At 40.5% G+C, this 20100-nt stretch overlaps 1 protein-coding gene across 1 annotated transcript in view; it reads left to right on the top strand.

Annotated features, from left to right (window-relative positions):
- The window catches only part of LOC132818151 (lipoxygenase homology domain-containing protein 1-like), a 216951-nt gene that overhangs the window by 193288 nt on the left and 3563 nt on the right, over window positions 1–20100 (top strand). Inside the window, exons 41-48 of the mRNA XM_060828922.1 lie at window positions 2410–2557; window positions 6114–6322; window positions 8258–8443; window positions 9533–9660; window positions 10942–11059; window positions 13606–13783; window positions 14940–15125; window positions 17149–17319. Coding sequence (XP_060684905.1) covers window positions 2410–2557; window positions 6114–6322; window positions 8258–8443; window positions 9533–9660; window positions 10942–11059; window positions 13606–13783; window positions 14940–15125; window positions 17149–17319 — 1324 coding nt within the window. The remainder of the gene's footprint in view (window positions 1–2409; window positions 2558–6113; window positions 6323–8257; window positions 8444–9532; window positions 9661–10941; window positions 11060–13605; window positions 13784–14939; window positions 15126–17148; window positions 17320–20100) is intronic.

Below are 20100 nucleotides of genomic sequence, written 5' to 3'. Positions count from 1 at the left end.
TATTTTTGTCACCAGATGCATAATGTATTTCCAAACTAAGTTACAATAACATAGCAAAATAACATCACAAGATCAGAGAAGATACCAACTCTGTTTATCAGTTGCATGAATGCATTTCGTAGATCTTTGGAAATTGAGGATAGATAAAAAGCTGTTTTCATTAAATTCAGAGAATTCAAACAGTAGGACACTGGAAAGAATAAATCTAAAGGCACTTTATCTGGATGCATGAAACATTCATGGCAATAAAGCAAAGAAATAATACTAAGTAGAAATAAATAGGTTTGAGCTAATCACCATTACAGAGAATTTATTGGAATTAGTGGTTGCAAATAAATAACATAAATATAAAATAAATGCATTGCAGAATTAAGATGTGTGGACAATCAACAGTTAGTTCATTGCGAACAATATTAAGAGTGGGAGGCAGGAAGGATAACCATCTAAATGTTGTGTCCTGGGGCTTATGGCCAGAGAGATTATGCACAAATCACAATAGAAGATGATGAGCAGATTTTTCTTAATGTTTTGAGATAAAACGTTTTGTGGATTGAATGTTTTCAGGGTGATCAGGTAGCAATGTTTGCATTTTCAGTCCTTTTAAATGAAACGATGAAAAAAATGAACCAATCTTATTACAAGCAAGAAGTCTTTCTCACGGGATTTTCCATCTATACTCACCCATGCAATGCTTAATGTAGTTGTTTGGTAGTACCGAACATGAGCATTGCTGAAAATAGCTGTTCTGTTGAAGCTTTTCAGTTGTACTCATCAGGACAATTCATATGAAATACCAAAGAAAAGAGAAAACATTGATGCATTATGAGAGGAGAGTGCTGATTGGTTGGCAAATAGCAAATGAATTCTGGTTGGCAGAATTGTGGCATGGAAACTGTTCCCGTTAATAATGACTGACAGTTAGCCACCAGGCTTTTCAAAAATGTTAAACTAAGCAGGTTGACTCTGGTCAATATCAAGGAATGGTTGTAACTTATTTTCGTTGAGTTAAAACAGGCACAATGTGTGTATATGTTCTTTCTGCCTGTGAAGAATAGTACCTTGTATATTAATGTATGTAGCCTCCAGTGTACCCTACAAGCGCAATTGACAATCCTAATTTGGTTGTCAGCGTAATTCTTCACATAGTCAGGATTATTTAGCGAATATTGTCTAATCATGGGATCATATCAATGTGTTGTGATGTTTGCCTCACCTGGCTGTTTGAGTATAGTCAGTACCTTGCTTGCTGCAAAGGTTTATGCTGTTCATTACAATCTTGTCAGACTTTGGGCCATGCGACCTATATACCAAGTGTCACTGAAATTCATGTGCCATAGTATTTATTTGTGCAATAAATAGGACAGCTTTTTAGCTTGAAAGCAGCATCCTGTTAGTGGCAAATATCACTTGTGTTGCTTTTTCATAATAACAATGTGAAGTACCTAACTTGAACTATTGCTCAAACCTTTGAGGTACCTTACTCTGCTACTAATCAGAAGTTGTGCTGGACACTTCTCAAGACCATCAATTTGCAATATAGAGTAGACAGTTATCAGATCAGGGTAGCCATTATCCCAAACCATGGCTTTGGTGCATTCTAATTCAGCACCAAGCTGTCTACCTCAAACTTACTTTCACTGTCAATATATGCATTGGGATTCCTACAATTATATGTAACATAAGATTGACTTTAGTCATTTGTCCACCTGTGATGTTTTGCTTGGGAAGGACCTAAGGCACTAAACAAACCAGTGTGGAAAATATTACTGGGGTCCCTCAGACATAGAGCTGTACAGCATGGAAACAGACTCTACCATCCAACTCATCCATGCCGACCTCATATCCTGAATAGCTCTCATCCCATTTGCCAGTATTTGTCCCATACCCATCTAAAGCCCACATAAATTAAACTCCATCTGTCATTCCTCGGCCTATTGGTCCATCTGATGTACCTAAGGTACTCTTCATTGCTATCCACTACACCTTTAATGTTGGTGTAATCTGCAAGCTTATTAACCATACCTGCTATTTTCACATCCAGATCATTTATATAAATGACAAAAAGCAGTGGACCTTTTGTGACTGTATTTCAATTGACTTGCTGGGGATTGGGCTCCTTAGACAACAATAATGAAACTAGGATTGTGGGATCACTCCTCGAGTTGTCAATCTTACTCCCCTTTATGGGAAGTTTCCTCATCTGTCTGTGAGCAACAGTTCAAAAGCATCAATTACACTGAACATAAAGAGATGAAAACAGGGGAGTGAAATTGGGCTGTGGAAAAAGCTGAGGATTGGAACAATATGGGAAACTGAGATGAGAGATTTAGGACAGTGATGATGTTGGACTTAAAGCATCTGAATGAATGCCATTTCACCTTGGATGATACTTTCCATTTGTCCTTATAGGGTTACGAAGGAGATCGATCAAGTATTTACAGTTCTGCTAAAAGCTTACACGGCTCCTCATTGAGTGTCCGAAACATCAACAATAGTGCCCTCACCAAGAAGGGTAAACGGAAAAGTATTATTGAAGACACAATTCAAGAAGGACCTAGTAAGAATATATTCAACTTTATCTTGTCCATGCTTATAAAAATAATTGTAGTTAGCTTTCCGAAAATATTTTAAAAGAAATAAAGATAGCCTTCAGTCCATTCAGCAAAATCTATGATACACCACATTGCTTTCTGCATCATTGTTAAAAGCTCTCTCATAAAGGATGCTTTGTTTTTCCTCTTTACACTTTTTATTATTGTCAGCTGCTTCAAATGTACAGTAGTTATTTCTCCATCCCAGAGGAGAAGCACATTAACACAGACCTTCCAGAATACCTACTTGGGACCAGAAATCACTCAATGCAAACATGTTTCCACAAGGTGCTACAAGTAAGGCTCATTAGCAAAACTGCAGATCGTAGAATAAAATGGGTAATAGCTACAACAATACAAAAGTGACTAAGAGACAGAAAACAGTTGTGGATTTTTCTTTTCCTGATTGAAGGGAAGTATACTGTGGAGTTCTGCAAGGTTCAAACAACTGCTGCTTTTGATAATTATTAGTGGTTTGGGCTTGGTCTTGGGCTTGGGGATACAGGGACACATTTGTGGAAGACACGATATTGGAAAAATAGTTAACAGTGACAAAGACAGTTACAAATGGACATGGACAGACTGTTGGAATGGCCCAACACGTGGCAGATTAGATTCAATGCAGCATAGAGTGAAGTAGTGCATTTTAGAAAGAGGAAATGGTATACTTTTAAAGGGGGCATAAGATCAGAGGTATTAGTGCTTAAAACAGGCATCAAGTCAAAAGCCAGAAAGATTACATTCCCTACATATGGAAACAGGCCCTTTGGCCCAACAAGTCCACACCGGCTCTCTGAACAGTAACCCACCCAGCCCCACTCCCCTATATTTACCCCTGACTAATGTACCTAACACTATGGGCAATTTAGCTTGGCCCCTGCTCATCTTTGGATTGTGGGAAGAAACCGGAGCACCTGGAGGAAACCTATGCAGACATGGGGACAATGTGCAAACTCCACACAGACAGTCACCCAGTGAGGGAATTGAACCTGGGTCCCTGGGGCTGTGAGGCAGCAGTGCTAACCACTGAGTCACCTTGCTCCACCCTCCCAATTATATTAAATGTATTTAAAACACAGTCCAAGCAAAGTATTGTGTCCAGCTCTGAGTGGCGCACTTCAAGGATGGAGAAGCACATTAAGAGAGAAACATAAGGGTTTGAGTTGGAGGGAGAAACATAAATATGAGTGATGGAGGCAAAACACATTGTGTGATGGATGAAAAAGTCCTGAAGGGGATAAAGAACTAAAGGCTGAAAGATAATGGGTGAAGTTAGTGAGGAATATTGGGAGAAAGAGATGCCAGAAGATGAGAAATAAAGGAAGAAACACTGGAGGCTGAGCATAGAAAGGGCAACAGATTTGCAGAAAGCTTTCAGAAATATCATAGGCACATTAAACTAATTGCTCTCCTTCTGTGAGATCCCATAAAGGGAGAATCACTGATATTCAGGTTAGGAAAAAACACACTTAAGGGCTGCAAGTTAATGGCGAAACAGCCTGGGAAATGTGAAATTAAGAAACTAAAGGAGAAAAGTTGCAGAAAATATTTTTCCTGAAATACCCAAGATGTAGGAACGCAGGGACCTGGAGGTTCATTTGCATCAACCTTTGAAGGTAACAGGACATATTGATAAAGTAATTAGCAAAGCATAAAGGATGTTGAGCTTCATAGAGATTTTGAGTATAAACCAGCAAAGTTATTCAGAACTTTATCAAGCTCTGGTTAGGCTCCAACTCTATTACATCTGGTTCTGGTCACTGCATTTAATGAAGGATGTGAGGGTCCTTCTGAGGATGCAGACCAGATTTACTGAAATGGTGCCAGGGATAAGGGATTTTAGCCACGAGAGTAGCTGTTCACCTTGGAGCAGAGAAGATTGAAGGGAGCCTTTTTTTTTGGAGATGCACAAAATTATAACAGGGTTAGACAAAGCTAGGTAAAGAAAAGCTGCTCAAATAAGCCAGTGACAATATTTAATGTTTTAAGCGAGTGATATGAGATGGAGAGAGGGGGTGATGAAGAACGTTCTTGCACTACAAGTGACCTATGTGGGGTGTGGAAGCAAATACAATCAATTATTTCAAAACCAAGTTCACTGAACACTTGGCAGGCCTGTGAGGATAGAGCAGAGGAATGGAACAGATTAGATTCCACGACAGAGATAAATGATGGACTCGATGTGCTGAATGTCTCCTTGTGGGTCATAATGTATTTTTGGCAAGATTCTTCAATGGCCATGTTTCTTGCATTGCCATCAGAAGAGTCCATTCAGAATGCATCCTGTTGGTACTAACTGCCCCGCAGCCACTTAACTTTGAGCAGGCATTAACTGGCTTAGAGTGTGACATTTGGAGAGGATGGCCATCCTTATAGAGTTGCCAAGTGCTGTACCCTGTAATTGAATGGCCAGCCATTCTGTAAAGCCAACAGCATCTGAGTGGAATGGTGGCCACTGTTGAGACTGCAGCCAGTCTGTGAGGAAGAGGAATCAATGGGGGCCAGACTGAAGGTAAGTCCCTAGTCCGCGCCCCACCTTACCCAGCAACAGCATTAGCTAAAGCTCATGGGCTCCTTCCTTGGCATTGGCCCTTTCCTGCTGCTAATATTATTGTAGCAGAGACTGAATGGCCATGAATTGGTCATATTGGAGATAGACCCAAGCGTAGATGATCCACACAATGCCTCCAACACCACTCTACCCAGCCCATAGTTAGAAATGGGTCATAGTGTTCAGATAAACAGCAGGCAGACATTCCCTTCATGCAATTAGATTAGATTCCCTATAGTATGGAAACAGGTCCTTCAACCCAACAAGCCCACACTGACCCTCTGAAGAGTAACCCACCCAGACCCATGCCCCTACCCAATATTTACCCCTGACTAATGCACCTAACACTATGAGCAATTTAGCATGGCCAATTCACTTGACCTGCACATCTTTGGATTGTGGGAGGAAACCAGAGCACCCGGAGGAAACCCACACAGACATGGGGAGAATGTGCAAACTCCACACAGACAGTCGCCCGAGGCAGGTACTGAACCCAGGTCACTGGCACTGTGAGGCAGCAGTGCTAACCACTGAGCCACTGTGCCACCCCTGGACTCTAGAAATTGAAGCAGCAACACACTAAAGATTGAACAATGGACAGGAACATTAAAGCATGTAGAAAGAATAGAGAAAAGTGTTGATTTGGTTAGCATTTCTATTTAGCAGCAGCTTGGGAATGGGAACCTACAGCTGGCCACTCACTGGCTGGCAAGCCTCACATTCGCCTGTCACTCAGATTTATTTGCCTGTCATTCATCAGTCATTAAAAATGTGCAGTTGACAAAACCTGTTCATCCATGTCTGGTACCTCCAGAACAGAACAGGAAAACCGTGGACAGGTTTACAACTCCAGGTCATGCTGCAACCATTGTTGAAGAGATTTGTGATCAAATCAAAGGAGCAATTGACATGGGAGAGTTCATCATGAGACAATGAAGTAAAACATTTCCTTGACTTTCATCTGTTAACAGACATTCCTTATCACATAACAATTACCACAGGCCAGGAAAGAGACGCTGGCACTAATAGCCGTGTATATATCATTATCATGGGGCCGATGAGGATTCAGACTTCACGAATGTGGCTGGACCTTCCTGAAGGGAAGAATGCTTTTTTGCCAGGATCCATGGAAAAGTTCCAGGTGATGGGGTTGGATGTTGGTGAGATTAAGAAAATCGAGGTGAGCTCAGATAAAATGGCTGCTGTGCTCCAAAGTGTTGATTCTGTCCAGCAACCATTGTGTTAATGCAGGAAACTGCTCCGATCAGGTTCTAGATCTGGTCATAAATTTAGAAGTATTTACCAACAAGAGATAGATAGGGAATAAAATCAATAATTTAACACTTTATCATTTTAGATTCAAAGTGCAATTATAACACTGCCATTAAGTGGAGATCAGTTACTTTTAGTAGTTGCCTTTTTGATCAGGTTGTCAGATCAGTGATAGATGTAAATGTAAGGTGATGCACCTTGGAAGAAGGAACAAGACAATGGAGTGCTCAATGAATGGCAAGACACTTGAAAGCTCAGAAGAATAGAGCAGTCCTCAGGTGCTTGTCCACAGTTCCCTGAAGGTGGCAGAACAGATTAATAGTCGAGAGTGTGGTGCTGGAAAACTGCAGCAGGTCAGGCTGTATCTGAGGAGCAGGAGATTCAATGTTTTGGAAATAAGCCTTTCATCAGGAACTATTCATGATGAAGGGCTTATTTCCGAAACGTCGATTCTCCTGCTTCTCAGACCTGCTGCAGTTTTCCAGCACCACACTCTCAACTCTGATCTCCAGCTTCTGCAGTCCTCACTTTCTCCCAGGACAGATTAATAAGATGATAAAGAAAGCATACAGGATACTTGCTTTTATCAGTCAAGGCATAAATTATAAAAATAGGGAGTTCATGTTGGAGCTGTACAAGACTTTGCTTACACTATAAGAAGGATGTGACTGGAGGGGGAAATTCACCTAAATGTTGCCTGGGATTGAGCATTTCAGTGATGAAGAGGTTGGATAAGCTCAGGTTGTTTTCTTTGGAGCAGAGAAGATTGAGAGGGGTCCTATCAAAGGTGGGTAAAATTATGAGGGACAGGATGAATAAAAAGCAGCTGATCCCCTTGGTTGAAGGGTCATTAACAAGGGGGCATAATTTTACAGTGAGAGACGGAAGGTTTAGAGGGTATTTGAGGAAAAAAGATGTTCACCCAGAGGGTGGTGGAGAATCTGAAATGCACTGCCTAGGAGGGTAATTGAGCAAGGGAACCTCACAACTTTCAAAAAAAGTACACGATGAGCACTTGAAGTGTCACAACATTCAAGGAAATGGACCTAGTGCAGAAAAGTGAGAATTGTATCTCCTGAGTGTATTTTTAGTAGTTTTTTTCAATAGCATATTATAGTACAGATTCAGTAGCCGAAGGATCTCTTCTGAACTATATGTTTGTACGGTTCTGTGGTAACACATCAAGCAGCCATTCTTCACATGCACACAAACCACCAATGTTCAGCCAGTTTTGGATGCAGTGCTCAGTGCTAAAGTGAAAGGCCCAGTTTACATAATCTCTCTCAGAGGGCTGTGGGCTCAAACCCCACTGCAGAAACAGGAATCTAGGCTGACCTTCCACTGAAGAGCTGAGCGAGTGTTTACATCGTTCACATGAGACATCAAAACAATCTTCCTGTAACAACAAAACATCCAGAATCATAAGATTCTGTGATATGATTCACAGAAAATAAAGTAGTTCATTGTGCTATCTGGTCATGTACTGCAGCCTGCAGTCCACAAATTAACTGCTGTGTTTCCTACACTACAACAGAGACGGGACTTCAGAAGTAGTTAAGCAAAATATTGTGAAAGCTGGAAATCTGAAATCAGAAAACAATAGAAACCCTCAGCACACCTGACAGAGAGAGAAGCAAAGAACTTGAGACGAAAGGTCATTGACCTGATAATGTCTATTTTGTTTCTCTCGCTGCAGATGCTGCTTGATCAGATGAGTATTTCCAACAATTTTTTTGCTGTAAAATTACTTCATCATCTGTAACAAAATGGAAGTCATTTTTTGGTCCTTTCACATCTCCAGTATTGTGTTGTCATCTGATCGTCATTAATTCTCCCTGAACAGTTGGGTCACGATGGTGCCACCCCAGAGAGTTGTTGGCTAGTGGAGGAGTTGGAAATCTCAGTGCCGACTAAAGGCATCATGTATGTCTTTCGTTGCAAATGCTGGCTTGCCAAAGACAGGGGTGATGGACTGACAGCACGGGTATTCAACATTCTTGATGCAGAAGCTGTCCAGATTGGACAAAAGGTAGGAATTGTTTCACACCTTTCCATAAGGTATCAGAAATACATAATTAAACACAATTAGATGGATTTGAATGGAGAATAGGAAATGTGTTCGGTTTGGGAATTGGAGATTATTAAAAATAAGAAACAAGTGTGAATAGAGGTCAAAATGAAAGGTGCAAAGAAATAGCATGTATCCAAGAGGAGCAATATGAAAGTGGACTGGAATAGCGAATCAGTAATGAAATTGTATACAATAAATGAGGTGAGTTGGAATCAGTATAATAATGGTGAAATGGATCATGCAGAAGAGAGATAAATAGAAACTGAATTTGTAATGATGAAATAATAACTAAATTCTCGAGTTAAACTTGACATTAGAACAGTTCTTGGGAACCCAGGTCAAGGTAAATTCGGTGTCCCTCCTCTTGGGTTAGCCGCCGAATCTCCCCTGTTTGGACACGCATGGGAAGAAATTGTTTAGTGTTCTTTCATTTTGTGCGAGGAAGAACATCCTGATGAGCTGAGTGTCGGAAAATCCCCCAGGATCTCGGGGTGGCGTGGATTAGTTATGGAGCACATCCCCCTGGACTTACTTACAAGTATGGTGCACCAGAAAACAGCAATGTTTTATAGGATGCAGCGGCCTTTTTGAACCATATAGACACAGACTTATCAGCTATAATGGTTAGGGCCTTTGTGTAGCCATGAAAGCTGTGTCCAGTGCCCTGGGGACCCCTGGGAGGAAGAATTCTGAACAAATATGGGTATGTCAACTGATGCTCCTGGCAATGGGGAGCTTTGGTGGGATTGCACTGAATGCTGTAACTTAATGTAATTTGCCTTGATTCAACTCGGTTTAATTTAATTTATTTTTGTTTTGATTTAGTTATTTGTTGAATTGTAGTTTGTGTAGAGTTTTTTTTTCTCCTAATTTGTTTGTGGAGTAGAGTAGTAGTTTGTTTACCGTCATTGTTGTTATATTGCAAGGTTGTTATATGATTTTGTAGTAATTTTATATTTGTAAAAAAAAGTTTCTCCTCAATAAAAATATTTATAAAATAAACCTGACATTAGTGTTAAGTTAACACTAAATATGGCTGTTGAACAGATCTCTTATGAAATAACTGTGATTACTGGTGATGTCCAAAATGGTGGGACAGATGCCAACATTTACATGTCTGTCTTTGGAGCCAGTGGGAGCACAGAGGAGATGCTACTTCATAAAAATGGAGACAGGTGGGTTTTAAACTTCAATATGATTCCAAATTCCAACATCGGATCCATCTATGATTCTTTCAGACAGTAGCCTTCAATATCTAAAGTTTGCATCATGTAAGAATTAGTACTGATTCACCTCATTTTCAGAACTGGTTGTGTCTTCAAAGCCTTTATTTGCAAATTATATTAATCAGTAACAGAAATAAAGCTGCGTTTTGATAGCTATTTGCTACTTCTTTTCTAATTAAAAAAAAATTTGGACTTTAATGGGCATTTTCAGTTTGAAACAGGAAGTGGGAAACTGCATCTCACTGTGCCACCTAATTTAAATTTTAAGTAGCAATGCACAGCAATTGATATGAAAGCTCATCTCAGTAATGATGATGATGATGATGAAGATGCAACCATCATAAATTGGGAAAACCGTCTGGTTCACTAATGCCCTTTCAGGAAGGAAACTGACATCCTCACTTGGTTTGGCTTTCATGTAGCTCCAGACACATAGCAATATGGTTGACTCTGAACTTCCCTCTGATTGGCTTAGCCAGCTATATTGTTTGATGGCAATTAGAGATGAACAACAAAATATTGGCCTTTTCAGCTACATCTAAATCCCATGAATGATTGAATAAGACAATGCAGAATTCTGCATCAGTCAGAATGTCTTCTTTGGATCTACCTGTGAGTATTCAACATGGAAGTGTACTGCTTCATCAGTGAAAGGATGGAGGCACTAACTGGTAATCAGCAGAATGTTCCTTCCCATGCTTAACCTGATGCCATGATGTTGAAGACTCCTTTGGTCACCTCTCTCCCAAATGTATATCACTGTGCCACTGCCTTGGTCATGTCTGTCATGCAAGTCAGTCAGGATGTACCCAGGGATTATTGGCTGGGACATTAATAGGCCTTCAATCTGAAAAAACAACCCTCCACCACCACTCTGTCTCCTGACGTTATGCCCAACTATGTATCCAATGAGCAAGCTCACCCTGAATCCCATGTGATCTAACTTTACTAATTAACAGTCAAGTCCCCAAAGAATTTATTTTATTTTGATAAGGTTGTTTCTATATTCTAATGAGTACAGAGGCATTAGCAGGCCCGGTCACTCCATTTCCCTGTCATTTCTATGGCTATCCCATTGGATTTTGGCCAGGAGCATTCATCTCCTCCTGATTCTCATGCCACTTTGAAATGATTCAGTTCTCACTAAATTCAAAACTTCATGTCGCAGTGGTTATTGATCCGTGCTACTGTTTGTGTTGCTTCTTGTTCCATGTTGCATTTGTCTTCCAGATTTGAAAGAGGCCAACAGGACACCTTCTCCGTAGTGATTGCAGATATTGCTCCTCTCCGGAAAATAAGGATTCGCACTGACAGTAAAGGATATCGTCCCGACTGGTTCCTGGATAAGGTGATGCTGAGATCATGACACCAGTGGGAAAGTGGGATCATGCTAGGGGAAGTAGAGGGAGATTATTTCCACTGGCGGGTGAGTTGAGAGTAAGAGGGTGTAAACATAAAATTAGAACTGAGAACCATTCAGGGCTGATGTCAGGAAACACTTCTTTGCCCAAACTGTAATGGAGATCTAGAAGTCTCCTCTGAAAACAAATGCTAAGATCAATTAAAATTTTCAAACCAGGTTGCTAGATTTTAGTTGAGCAGACGTATTAATGGTTACCAAAGCAGGGTTAAAATCATGATTATCCATTTCCAGTCGGAAGAGAAATAAAGATTTGAAGGGCTGATTGGCCTCCTCCTAGTCCAGTGCTTCTTAAGTTGTAACACAGCCATGGTCACATGACTGAGTTGATTTTGACCAAGGCTGAATGGATTTGAACAGGGAATGTTTGGGATTGATTCCATGTGGCTTGAACAAGACCATGTACTTGACATCCTCAGAAGAGCGGTGATCAAATACTACTGAAGGAAGGACTACTTCAAGGGACACTTGATAACAGCAGTTTTGAGCTCAGAGGTTGCAGACTTAAAAGTTGGGTTCTCTGAGAGTAAAATGGCTTGATGTCTGGTGATATAGCTGCTTCACATGATAGAATGTGGCAAGGATGAACACTCTTTAATGTAATATTTGGAATTTATCAGAATTCTTCCTAAACAAATAAAGATTTCATTATGGATCATGAAAATCTGTGTTTGATCCTTTTTGATCTGAAGTACTTGGTTTCAGTCATTGGCAGTGACTGCAGTTCCAGCACATTGGATCAGGTGTGGAAATCTCAGCTCCTTTTGACTGTTCAGCAAACTCAGAGTCTCACGACCTATGCAAATCAAATAGGGGAAGGATTGCATACAGCCTAGTGATAGTGAGTGAATAGTAAATAATTGTGACTTGGACAAGATACCATCAGACACTCGCTTTTTGTCAAATTGTATTGCAACAAGAGGTCAAACTCACGCTCCATTTTGAAAAAAAAAAGCACTTCCTTCCTGAAGTTAAGGTTGTGGTGCAGTGCTGAGTACCCTGAACATTGTGAAGAGGACTAGTTACCCTGCACAAGCCTCAGCAGTGAGGCAGGCCAATGAAACAAAATGGGCATTGCTGCTATGCGTCAGGAATTTTTCTGAGTTTTCAAAGGCAAGCAAGCCATTAGCAAGCCTGAGTAACATGGTGAGAGAATTGACTGAATAATTCCCTTTGATCATGGGAGGAGAAATAGTGGAACAAAGTCATCTAAAAAAAAATTTTTAAATCTAAAAGTAATCCAAAATTAGATGGGAAGAAATTGTAAGTGCTATTTATGATTGGAAAAGATTAGAATTTGGAGAAGCTTGAAAGCTTAGAAGATTCTTGGGTTTCGTTATCATTTGTGCGTCTCAGTCTGATGATGTCTGAGTCTAGCCTACCACGTGGAGGAGATTATTGAGATCCCAGACCAACCAGGAATACTGTATGGCTCCTCACTGTAAGGCACTGTAGAGCCCTTTGAAGAATTTACAAGTTGTTAACAATTATGTGTAACCACAGCTGTATGGCCATCACTATGGAGAGAGAATTTCATTGTTGATTGGATGGTCTGCCATTGCTGTGACTCTTTTGGAAAGGATAAGACATTAATGGACATTTCACTCGAGCTATCTACGAAGCGGGGGATGGGCCATCTACTATCGACAAGTAGGCACGGCAGCTCAGTGGTTAGCACTGCTGCCTCACAGTGCCAGAGACCCAGATCGATTCCAGCCTCAATGACTGTCTGTGTAGAGTTTGCACACTCTCCCCGTGTCTGTGTGGATTTCTTCCCACAATCCAAAGATGTGTAGGTCAGGTGAATTGGCCATGCTAAACTGCCCATAGTGTAGGTTTTTAGTCAGGGGTAAATATAGGGAATGGGTCTGGGTGGGTTACTCTTCGGAGGGTTGATGTGGACTTGTTCAGCTGAAAGGCCTGTTCCACGCTGTAGGGATTTTAATTCTAAAAGAAAATTGACCATTCTCCTCTTTTTTGTCATTCTGTTCCTATCTCCAGCAAGATCATTCTGAGGCAGGAATCCCTCAGGTGGACAATTTGAGGCAAAACTTCCAGAAACACCTTTCCCTCCTACCTCCAAAAACTGCCTCATGTTTTTACACAAGTGTGCTAATTGGTATGGCCTTTAAATGATTAATGTGAAGGGGGCAGCACTGGAATCCTGCATCACATTGGGCATGTTTGGGAAGGTGTAGTGGCTGGGTGCATGCAGATACAAAAGGAATCACAATGGAGCAGAAAAAGACATTGAGTGACAGTTGGAAAGATTGGAATAATTAGCAATTACAAGACAGCAGAATTGCACAGATGCAGTTTCCAGTTTTCTAAGTGTATATGTCCATTGCTGACCTTCCTTAGAGAAATGGAAATTAGATTGTGAGTAGTAGCTCCACATGATGATAATGTTCAAGGAAAGAGAAGCTTTTTTTTTTGTTCCACACACATCAGACTGATTCTTTTCGTTCATTTAGATTATCATGCTGAACCAGGCCACCCAGGAAGTGACCACATTTACCTACAATGACTGGCTGTCCAAAACACGGGGCACCAAAAGGTCAACTAGCTGTGAGCTGGCGGCAGTGATTGACGATGAAGTCATGATGGAGAAAACCACCTACATCATTACTGTAAAAACCAGTGACATTTCAGGTTGGTAAGAATATAGTCTGGCTCTCCTTAATCACTGTCTTAATACACAACAGTTCACAGTTACCGTTGATCATCCAATGTTGTCATATTGGGAAATAAATTTTAACCTGTAACTCACTAACAGGAATCTACAATGCAAAATATAAATCATGTGAACTCTTCAATAAAATTCCAGCCTGATCTCAGTTCTGGTATCTCTATAAGGCATATGAACTTGCATTCAGAACCCATGAGTGGAAATTCCACATGGGCAAGCCACAAAAATTTAAGTCAATAAAATGTGGAGACTTCCCCTCACACTGCTCCCCACTGCATGACAAATGTAAAGTTCTTAGCTTGCACACTCTGGTCAGAAAGTGCCAGCAAAACTAGATATTTCTAACCTTCCATATCTTCTGCATATAAACTGACATTTTCCCAGCTACCATCAGTTCTGAGGAAGGATCACCTGACCTGAAACATTAACTTTGATTTTTCTCCACAGATGCTGCCAGACCTGCTAAGCTTTTCCAGCAGCTACTGTTTCTGAATTATCAACAAGATTGTTTAAATAAGTCTTTCTCCATGATGCTGCACATTCCAATTGGATGCTTTGTTGAGTAACTCATTCCAGGGACTCGCTGTGTGCCAACCTTACTTTTTATACACAGATAGGAGCTGAAGGACCGTGTAGAATTTCCCTGCGCAATAATGCTTCAGATATTTGGAGTGATGGCTCTGGCATTGCCATGTATGACCTTATGCAAGGGTGTATTTTTTTTAAGCTTACAAACAAATGTGCAGGCCATTTAAGACTTAGATAAAAAGGAATTTCTTTAGACAGAGGGTGGTGAATCTTTGGAATTTTCTGTCCCAAGCATTGAGCAGGTTGAAGTCAGAAATTGATACATTTCCAAGACTAATGGCATTAAGATTATAACGAAGGAGATAAAATAGGCAAAAGGTATGGAGGATATAATCAGCCATGGTCTAGATCAGGTTTAATAGGCTGAATGGCTTGCTCCTGTAGCTATCTAACAATGTTAAATACATCTAAATACATATCTTAGTCATGAAAGTCAATATAGTCCTCATCCTACAGCAAGGGGCTGCCTGGTACATGCTCAGTTAAACAAACAGGATGTATTTACATTACATTATTATTTGTTGAAACCAGGGGCGGGAACTGATGCCAACGTATTCCTCATCATCTTCGGAGAGCACGGTGACACTGGCACCCTGGCACTGAAGCAGTCTAATAATTCCAACAAGTTTGAGCGGAAATCCACAGATATTTTTAAGTTTCCAGATATGTTAAGCTTGGGAGACCTGTCTAAGGTCCGAATTTGGCATGACAACAAGGGTATGTATAATGCTGCAAACATATATATAAGATTACATTCATAGATTTCCTTCTTGTTGGTTTTTATCCTTTATTTCTTCAGTAATTGGTATTTCTTCTTGCTCTCTACCTCAGGAAAGTAGGAACAAATTGGTTGACTTGACTTTCCAAGATCCTGAATCTGACAACTTATCAATCATAGTGCATTGACCCTGATTCTTGAATGGAGTCTCTATATGTGCAATTTTCTAACAAATTTCCCACTGCATAAAGGGCAAATCAATTGCATAAGTCTTTGAAATTTTACCTCAAAACATATCAATTAAAAGTCATTTTAAGGGGTATAACTAAAAAAAAGCTTTTTTTCAAAGGTTAATGTTTTGCCTGAAGTGGGTAGTGGGTATATTAGGCCATTCAAAATGTAGGGGATGCAGTAATGGGAGAATTATCAAAGGTTAAAATGTCAGTGGACTGAATGGCCATTACTCATCCTTGAATTTAAATTTATTATTCCCTACATGACAATCTTGGGATTTCAGTTGATATCCATGATCTCACAAGGACAGTACTGGGCCAGTAACTCAATGGAAGAACAGGATAAGCCCAAAACATTGATTCTCCTGCTCCTCGGTTGCTGCCTGACCTGCTGCGCTTTTCCAGCACCACATTCTTGACTCTGATCTCCAGCATCTGCAGTCCTCACTATCTCCCAGTAACTCAATGGAGCCAATTACAACCCAGAATCATTTGAACTGTTATTATGAGAAGGAGCCTAAGCTGTATTCGGGTGACTTTGCCTGAATATTAAGAATGTGAAAATCCAAGCAATGCCAGTGGGTAGAGCTGAACACTCCTATCACTGTGTTCTAGGGTGCTGAAAACTATTGTACCTCATTAAACATGACTCAAGTTTTTTTTCGTTTTGGGAGTTTAACAATCCTTGAGAATCACCAAGTAGCATCAGAGCTGTTCAGTTGGTGGTGGTTCTGGAATGTATATTTGATTACCTTTATCCTTGCATACAGGGCAGGTTACTCAGTTATACTGCCTCTGTTTTAGGGTGAGGGGCCTTGAGAGAGATAGCCATGAACCATGAGGAACCTCATCTGTCTCACTAGCCTGTTTCAATGGCCTCATCTCCCACCCCGAGTTTCCTCCTTCATCGTGGTAAACTCCCTTTGGATTTGCATACTTAATAAACTCTGACACCGCCCTTGCCCCAAATCTTCATGACTACTAAAGGTATTCGTACGGCCATGAGGTACCAGGGGAAAGACATTCTCTGCTTGCCTTTTGCTACCTTTCATTGAATTCTCGAGATCACAGTAGACATTAAGATTTGCCCCATACAGTAAGTAGTGATCATGTTTCTTTTCAGACATACTTTGTCTTTACATTTTGGAATTATGTAAAATTTTGGGAACTTGCTACTTTTTTTTCAGATTAACGAGTATAGGCTTATTAAATAGACTGCTACCAGCCCATTGTATCAAAGTAAAGAAGGATTGTTCCAATATATATCCTTCCGTCTTTCTGTAGTATTATGCAAATACATCTATTTCTCCATGACCCAAGGAAAGACCTCAGGATCAAACAAAGATTCCCCTTTTCCCAACCTTATCATAGAATCCCTATAGTGTGGAAGTTGGTCATTCAGCCCACCAAGTCTCTGAAGAGCATCCCACCCCAATCACCCTATACTCACCATGGCCAAGCCACCTAACCTGCACATCTTTGGACTGTGGAAGGAAATCAGAGCACTTGGAGGAAACCCAACCAGCCACAGGGAGAATGTGCAAACTCCACACAGATAGTTGCCTGAGGCTGGAATAGAACCTACATCCCCGGTGCTGTAAGGCAGCTTTGCTAACCATTGAACCACTATGCCACCCTATATCCTCAGGGTCTTCCACATTTTCTGTCAAGTCTTGTTAAGTGTAAGTTTTATGTGTTGAGATGCAAGTTTATGCAAATACTCACAGCAAGGATGAGAATGATAACAAGAATGTAGCCAATGCAGCTCTTATTAATTTCTATACTTCAGGACCAGGAGCTGGCTGGCACTTAGAGTATGTGGAAGTAAAGGATGAAGCCATGGAGGAAATGTTCCGATTCCCCTGTGACCGCTGGCTTGCCAAGAGTGAGGATGATGGGCAGATCATCCGTGAACTCCCTTGCGCCAATAATGACATTTTGGATCTTTCGGACCGCACACGTATGTTTGAGTTACAGACATTGCATATTTAAGAGCTTGTTTAACATGCCTCTCAAATTCAGGTATTAAGCAAACACTGTCTCATTCTGGCAGTGAACTAGTTGTAGATTTTATGTTTTAAACTCAAGTGGAAAAAGAAACCCATTGTATTGTTGCACAGATGGCTCACTAACAGGAAACAGAGAGTAAGAATTATGCTGACAGTATGCCATATGTGGTGCAGCACAGGAGTTAGAGCTGGGGCCTCAACTCTTTACAAATTTATATGAATGATTTGGATGAAAGCGTGATAGTTAAATTACCTGATGATGCAACAGTAAGGAGGAAAGTGAAGAGGGCATAAGGAATCCACAAAGGGATATAAATAGATTAAGTGAACTGCCATAGATCAGGCAAATGCAGTATACTGGGGGAAGTGTGGAATTGTCCATTTTTGCAGAAAGAATAAATAATGGTGAAAGGTTACAGAGGTCTGAGATACAGAGAGAGATCTGGATGTCCTAGTGCAGGAATCCCACAAGGTTAGTACTCAGGTACAGCAAATAGTCAGGAAAGCTAATCGAATGTTATGTTTTATTGCAAAGTGAAATTGAATGCAAGACTAGGGAGGCTTCCAACGTACAGGGATGTACATTGATGAGATTGCAACTTGTACTGTGCACAATAGCGATCACCATGCTTACGGAAGGATGTTGATGTGCTGGAAGCAGTTCAGAGAGGATTCAGGAGAATAAACCTGAAAGGGCTAATTGCCTTGTGAGGAAAAGCTAGACAAATTAGGTATATATGAGTTCAGAAGAGTCAAAGGTGACTTAATTGAAACATATAATTGACCAGGTGGATGTTGATCGGATGTTCTCTTGTTGAAGAATCTAGAACTAGGAGTCATAGTTTTTAAAAAATTCAATACATTTAACACAGAGATGAGGAAAATATATTTTGTCTTTGAGATCAGAATCTTTGGAATTCCTTTCCTCAAAAGGCAGAATTTTAAATATTTTTAAAGCAGAGATACAGAGATTCTTGATGACCAAGGACATGTAAGATTATCTGTGATACGCAGGGATATAGAGGTAAGAGTAAAATTAGATCAGCCATGATCTTATTGAATGGTAGAACGGGTTTGAAGGGCTGATTGGCCTACTCTTGCTGCTTGTTGGTATGCTTCTAAAGGCATGCTGATATGCTGACCATGAGACACAAATCAACATACTTCAATGTTTCTGTATTATTTACAGTATTGTTATTTTGGTTAACTTTCTATCCTCTGCATTCAAGGGATTATCCTCCAATACTTCCACTGACTCCAGCAGATTGCCACCACCAAACTCATTTTACCCTTCTCTCCACTCTCAGCAACATGCAGGGAAAACTCCTTCCTTAACTCAATGGTCTATTGCTCATCATCCTGAAATTTCCTCACTCCCTCATGACACCCATGCAATCACGGAGGAAGCGTACAACTGCCTCCTCCCTCCTCACTGTCCAAGGCCTAAACAGACATTCCAGGTGAAGCAGCATATTATTTGTAAGCCAAAAATAATAGTAAGACAGATTATGAGAGTAAACTATCTCAGAATATAAAGACAGATAACAAACGTTTCTACACATGTATATAATAAAAAAAGGTGGCTGAGGTAAACCGTATCCTTTTGAGGATGAGAAGTGGGCTATAATAATAGGAAATGAGGAAATAGCCGAGGCATTGAAAAGGTATTTTGTGTCAGTCTTCAAAGTGGAGGACATGAATAACATGCCAGTAATTGATAATTAGGAGACTAAGGTGGGTAAGGACCTAGAAATAATTATTATCATGAAAGAGGTAGTGTTGGGCAAGGTAATGGAGCTAAAGGTAGACCAGTCTCCCAGCCCTGATGAAATAGCAAATGCACTGGTCATTTTCCAAAATCTGTTGGACTTTGGGGCAGTTCCAGCAGAAAGGAAAACAGTAAATGTGACACCACTGTTTAAAAAAGGAGGTGCACAAAAGATGGGGAATTGGAGGCCGGTTAGCTTCACCTCTGTAATAGGGAAAATGCTTGAGTCTACTATTAAGGAAGAAATAGCAAGACATCTAGATAGAAATTGTCTCACTGGGCAGACACAGCATGGGTTTATGAAAAGTAGGTCATGTTTAACTAATTTATTGGAATTCTATGAAGACATAACAAGCATGGTAGATAATGGGGACCCAGTAGATGCAGTGCATCTGGATTTCTAAAAGACATTCAACAAGGTGCTGCACAAATGCTACTGCATGAGATAAAGGTGCACAATGTTATGGACAATATATTAGCATGAATAGCTAACAGGAAGCAAAGAGTGGGGATAAATGAGTGTTATTCTAGTTGGTGATCAGTGACTAGTGGTGTGCCTCAGGAATCAGTGTTGGGACCACAATTGTTTACAATTTACATAGATAATTTGGAATTGGGGGAGTGTGTCAAAGTTTGCGGATAACACTGAGATGAGTAGCAGAGGAAAGTGTGCAGAGAACTCTGAAAGTTCGCAGAGGGATATAGGAGTGGGCAAAGGTCTGGCAGATGGAGGACAATGTTGATAAAAATGAAGTCATCCATTTTGTTAGGAATAACAGTAAAAAGGACTATTATTTGAACAGTTAGTTTGCAGGTGCAGCAGGTAATTAAGAAGGCAAATGGAATTTTGTCCTTCATTGTTAGAGGGAATGAATTTAACAGCAGGGAGGCTACGTTGCAGCTAGTGTGGCCACACCTGCAGTTTTGGTCTCCTGACTTGAGAAAGGATGTACTGGCAATGGAG

The sequence above is a fragment of the Hemiscyllium ocellatum genome, chromosome 1 (genome assembly GCF_020745735.1).
Source record: "Hemiscyllium ocellatum isolate sHemOce1 chromosome 1, sHemOce1.pat.X.cur, whole genome shotgun sequence".
NCBI lineage: Eukaryota > Metazoa > Chordata > Chondrichthyes > Orectolobiformes > Hemiscylliidae > Hemiscyllium > Hemiscyllium ocellatum.
This window is presented reverse-complemented; position numbering and strand designations above follow the sequence as displayed.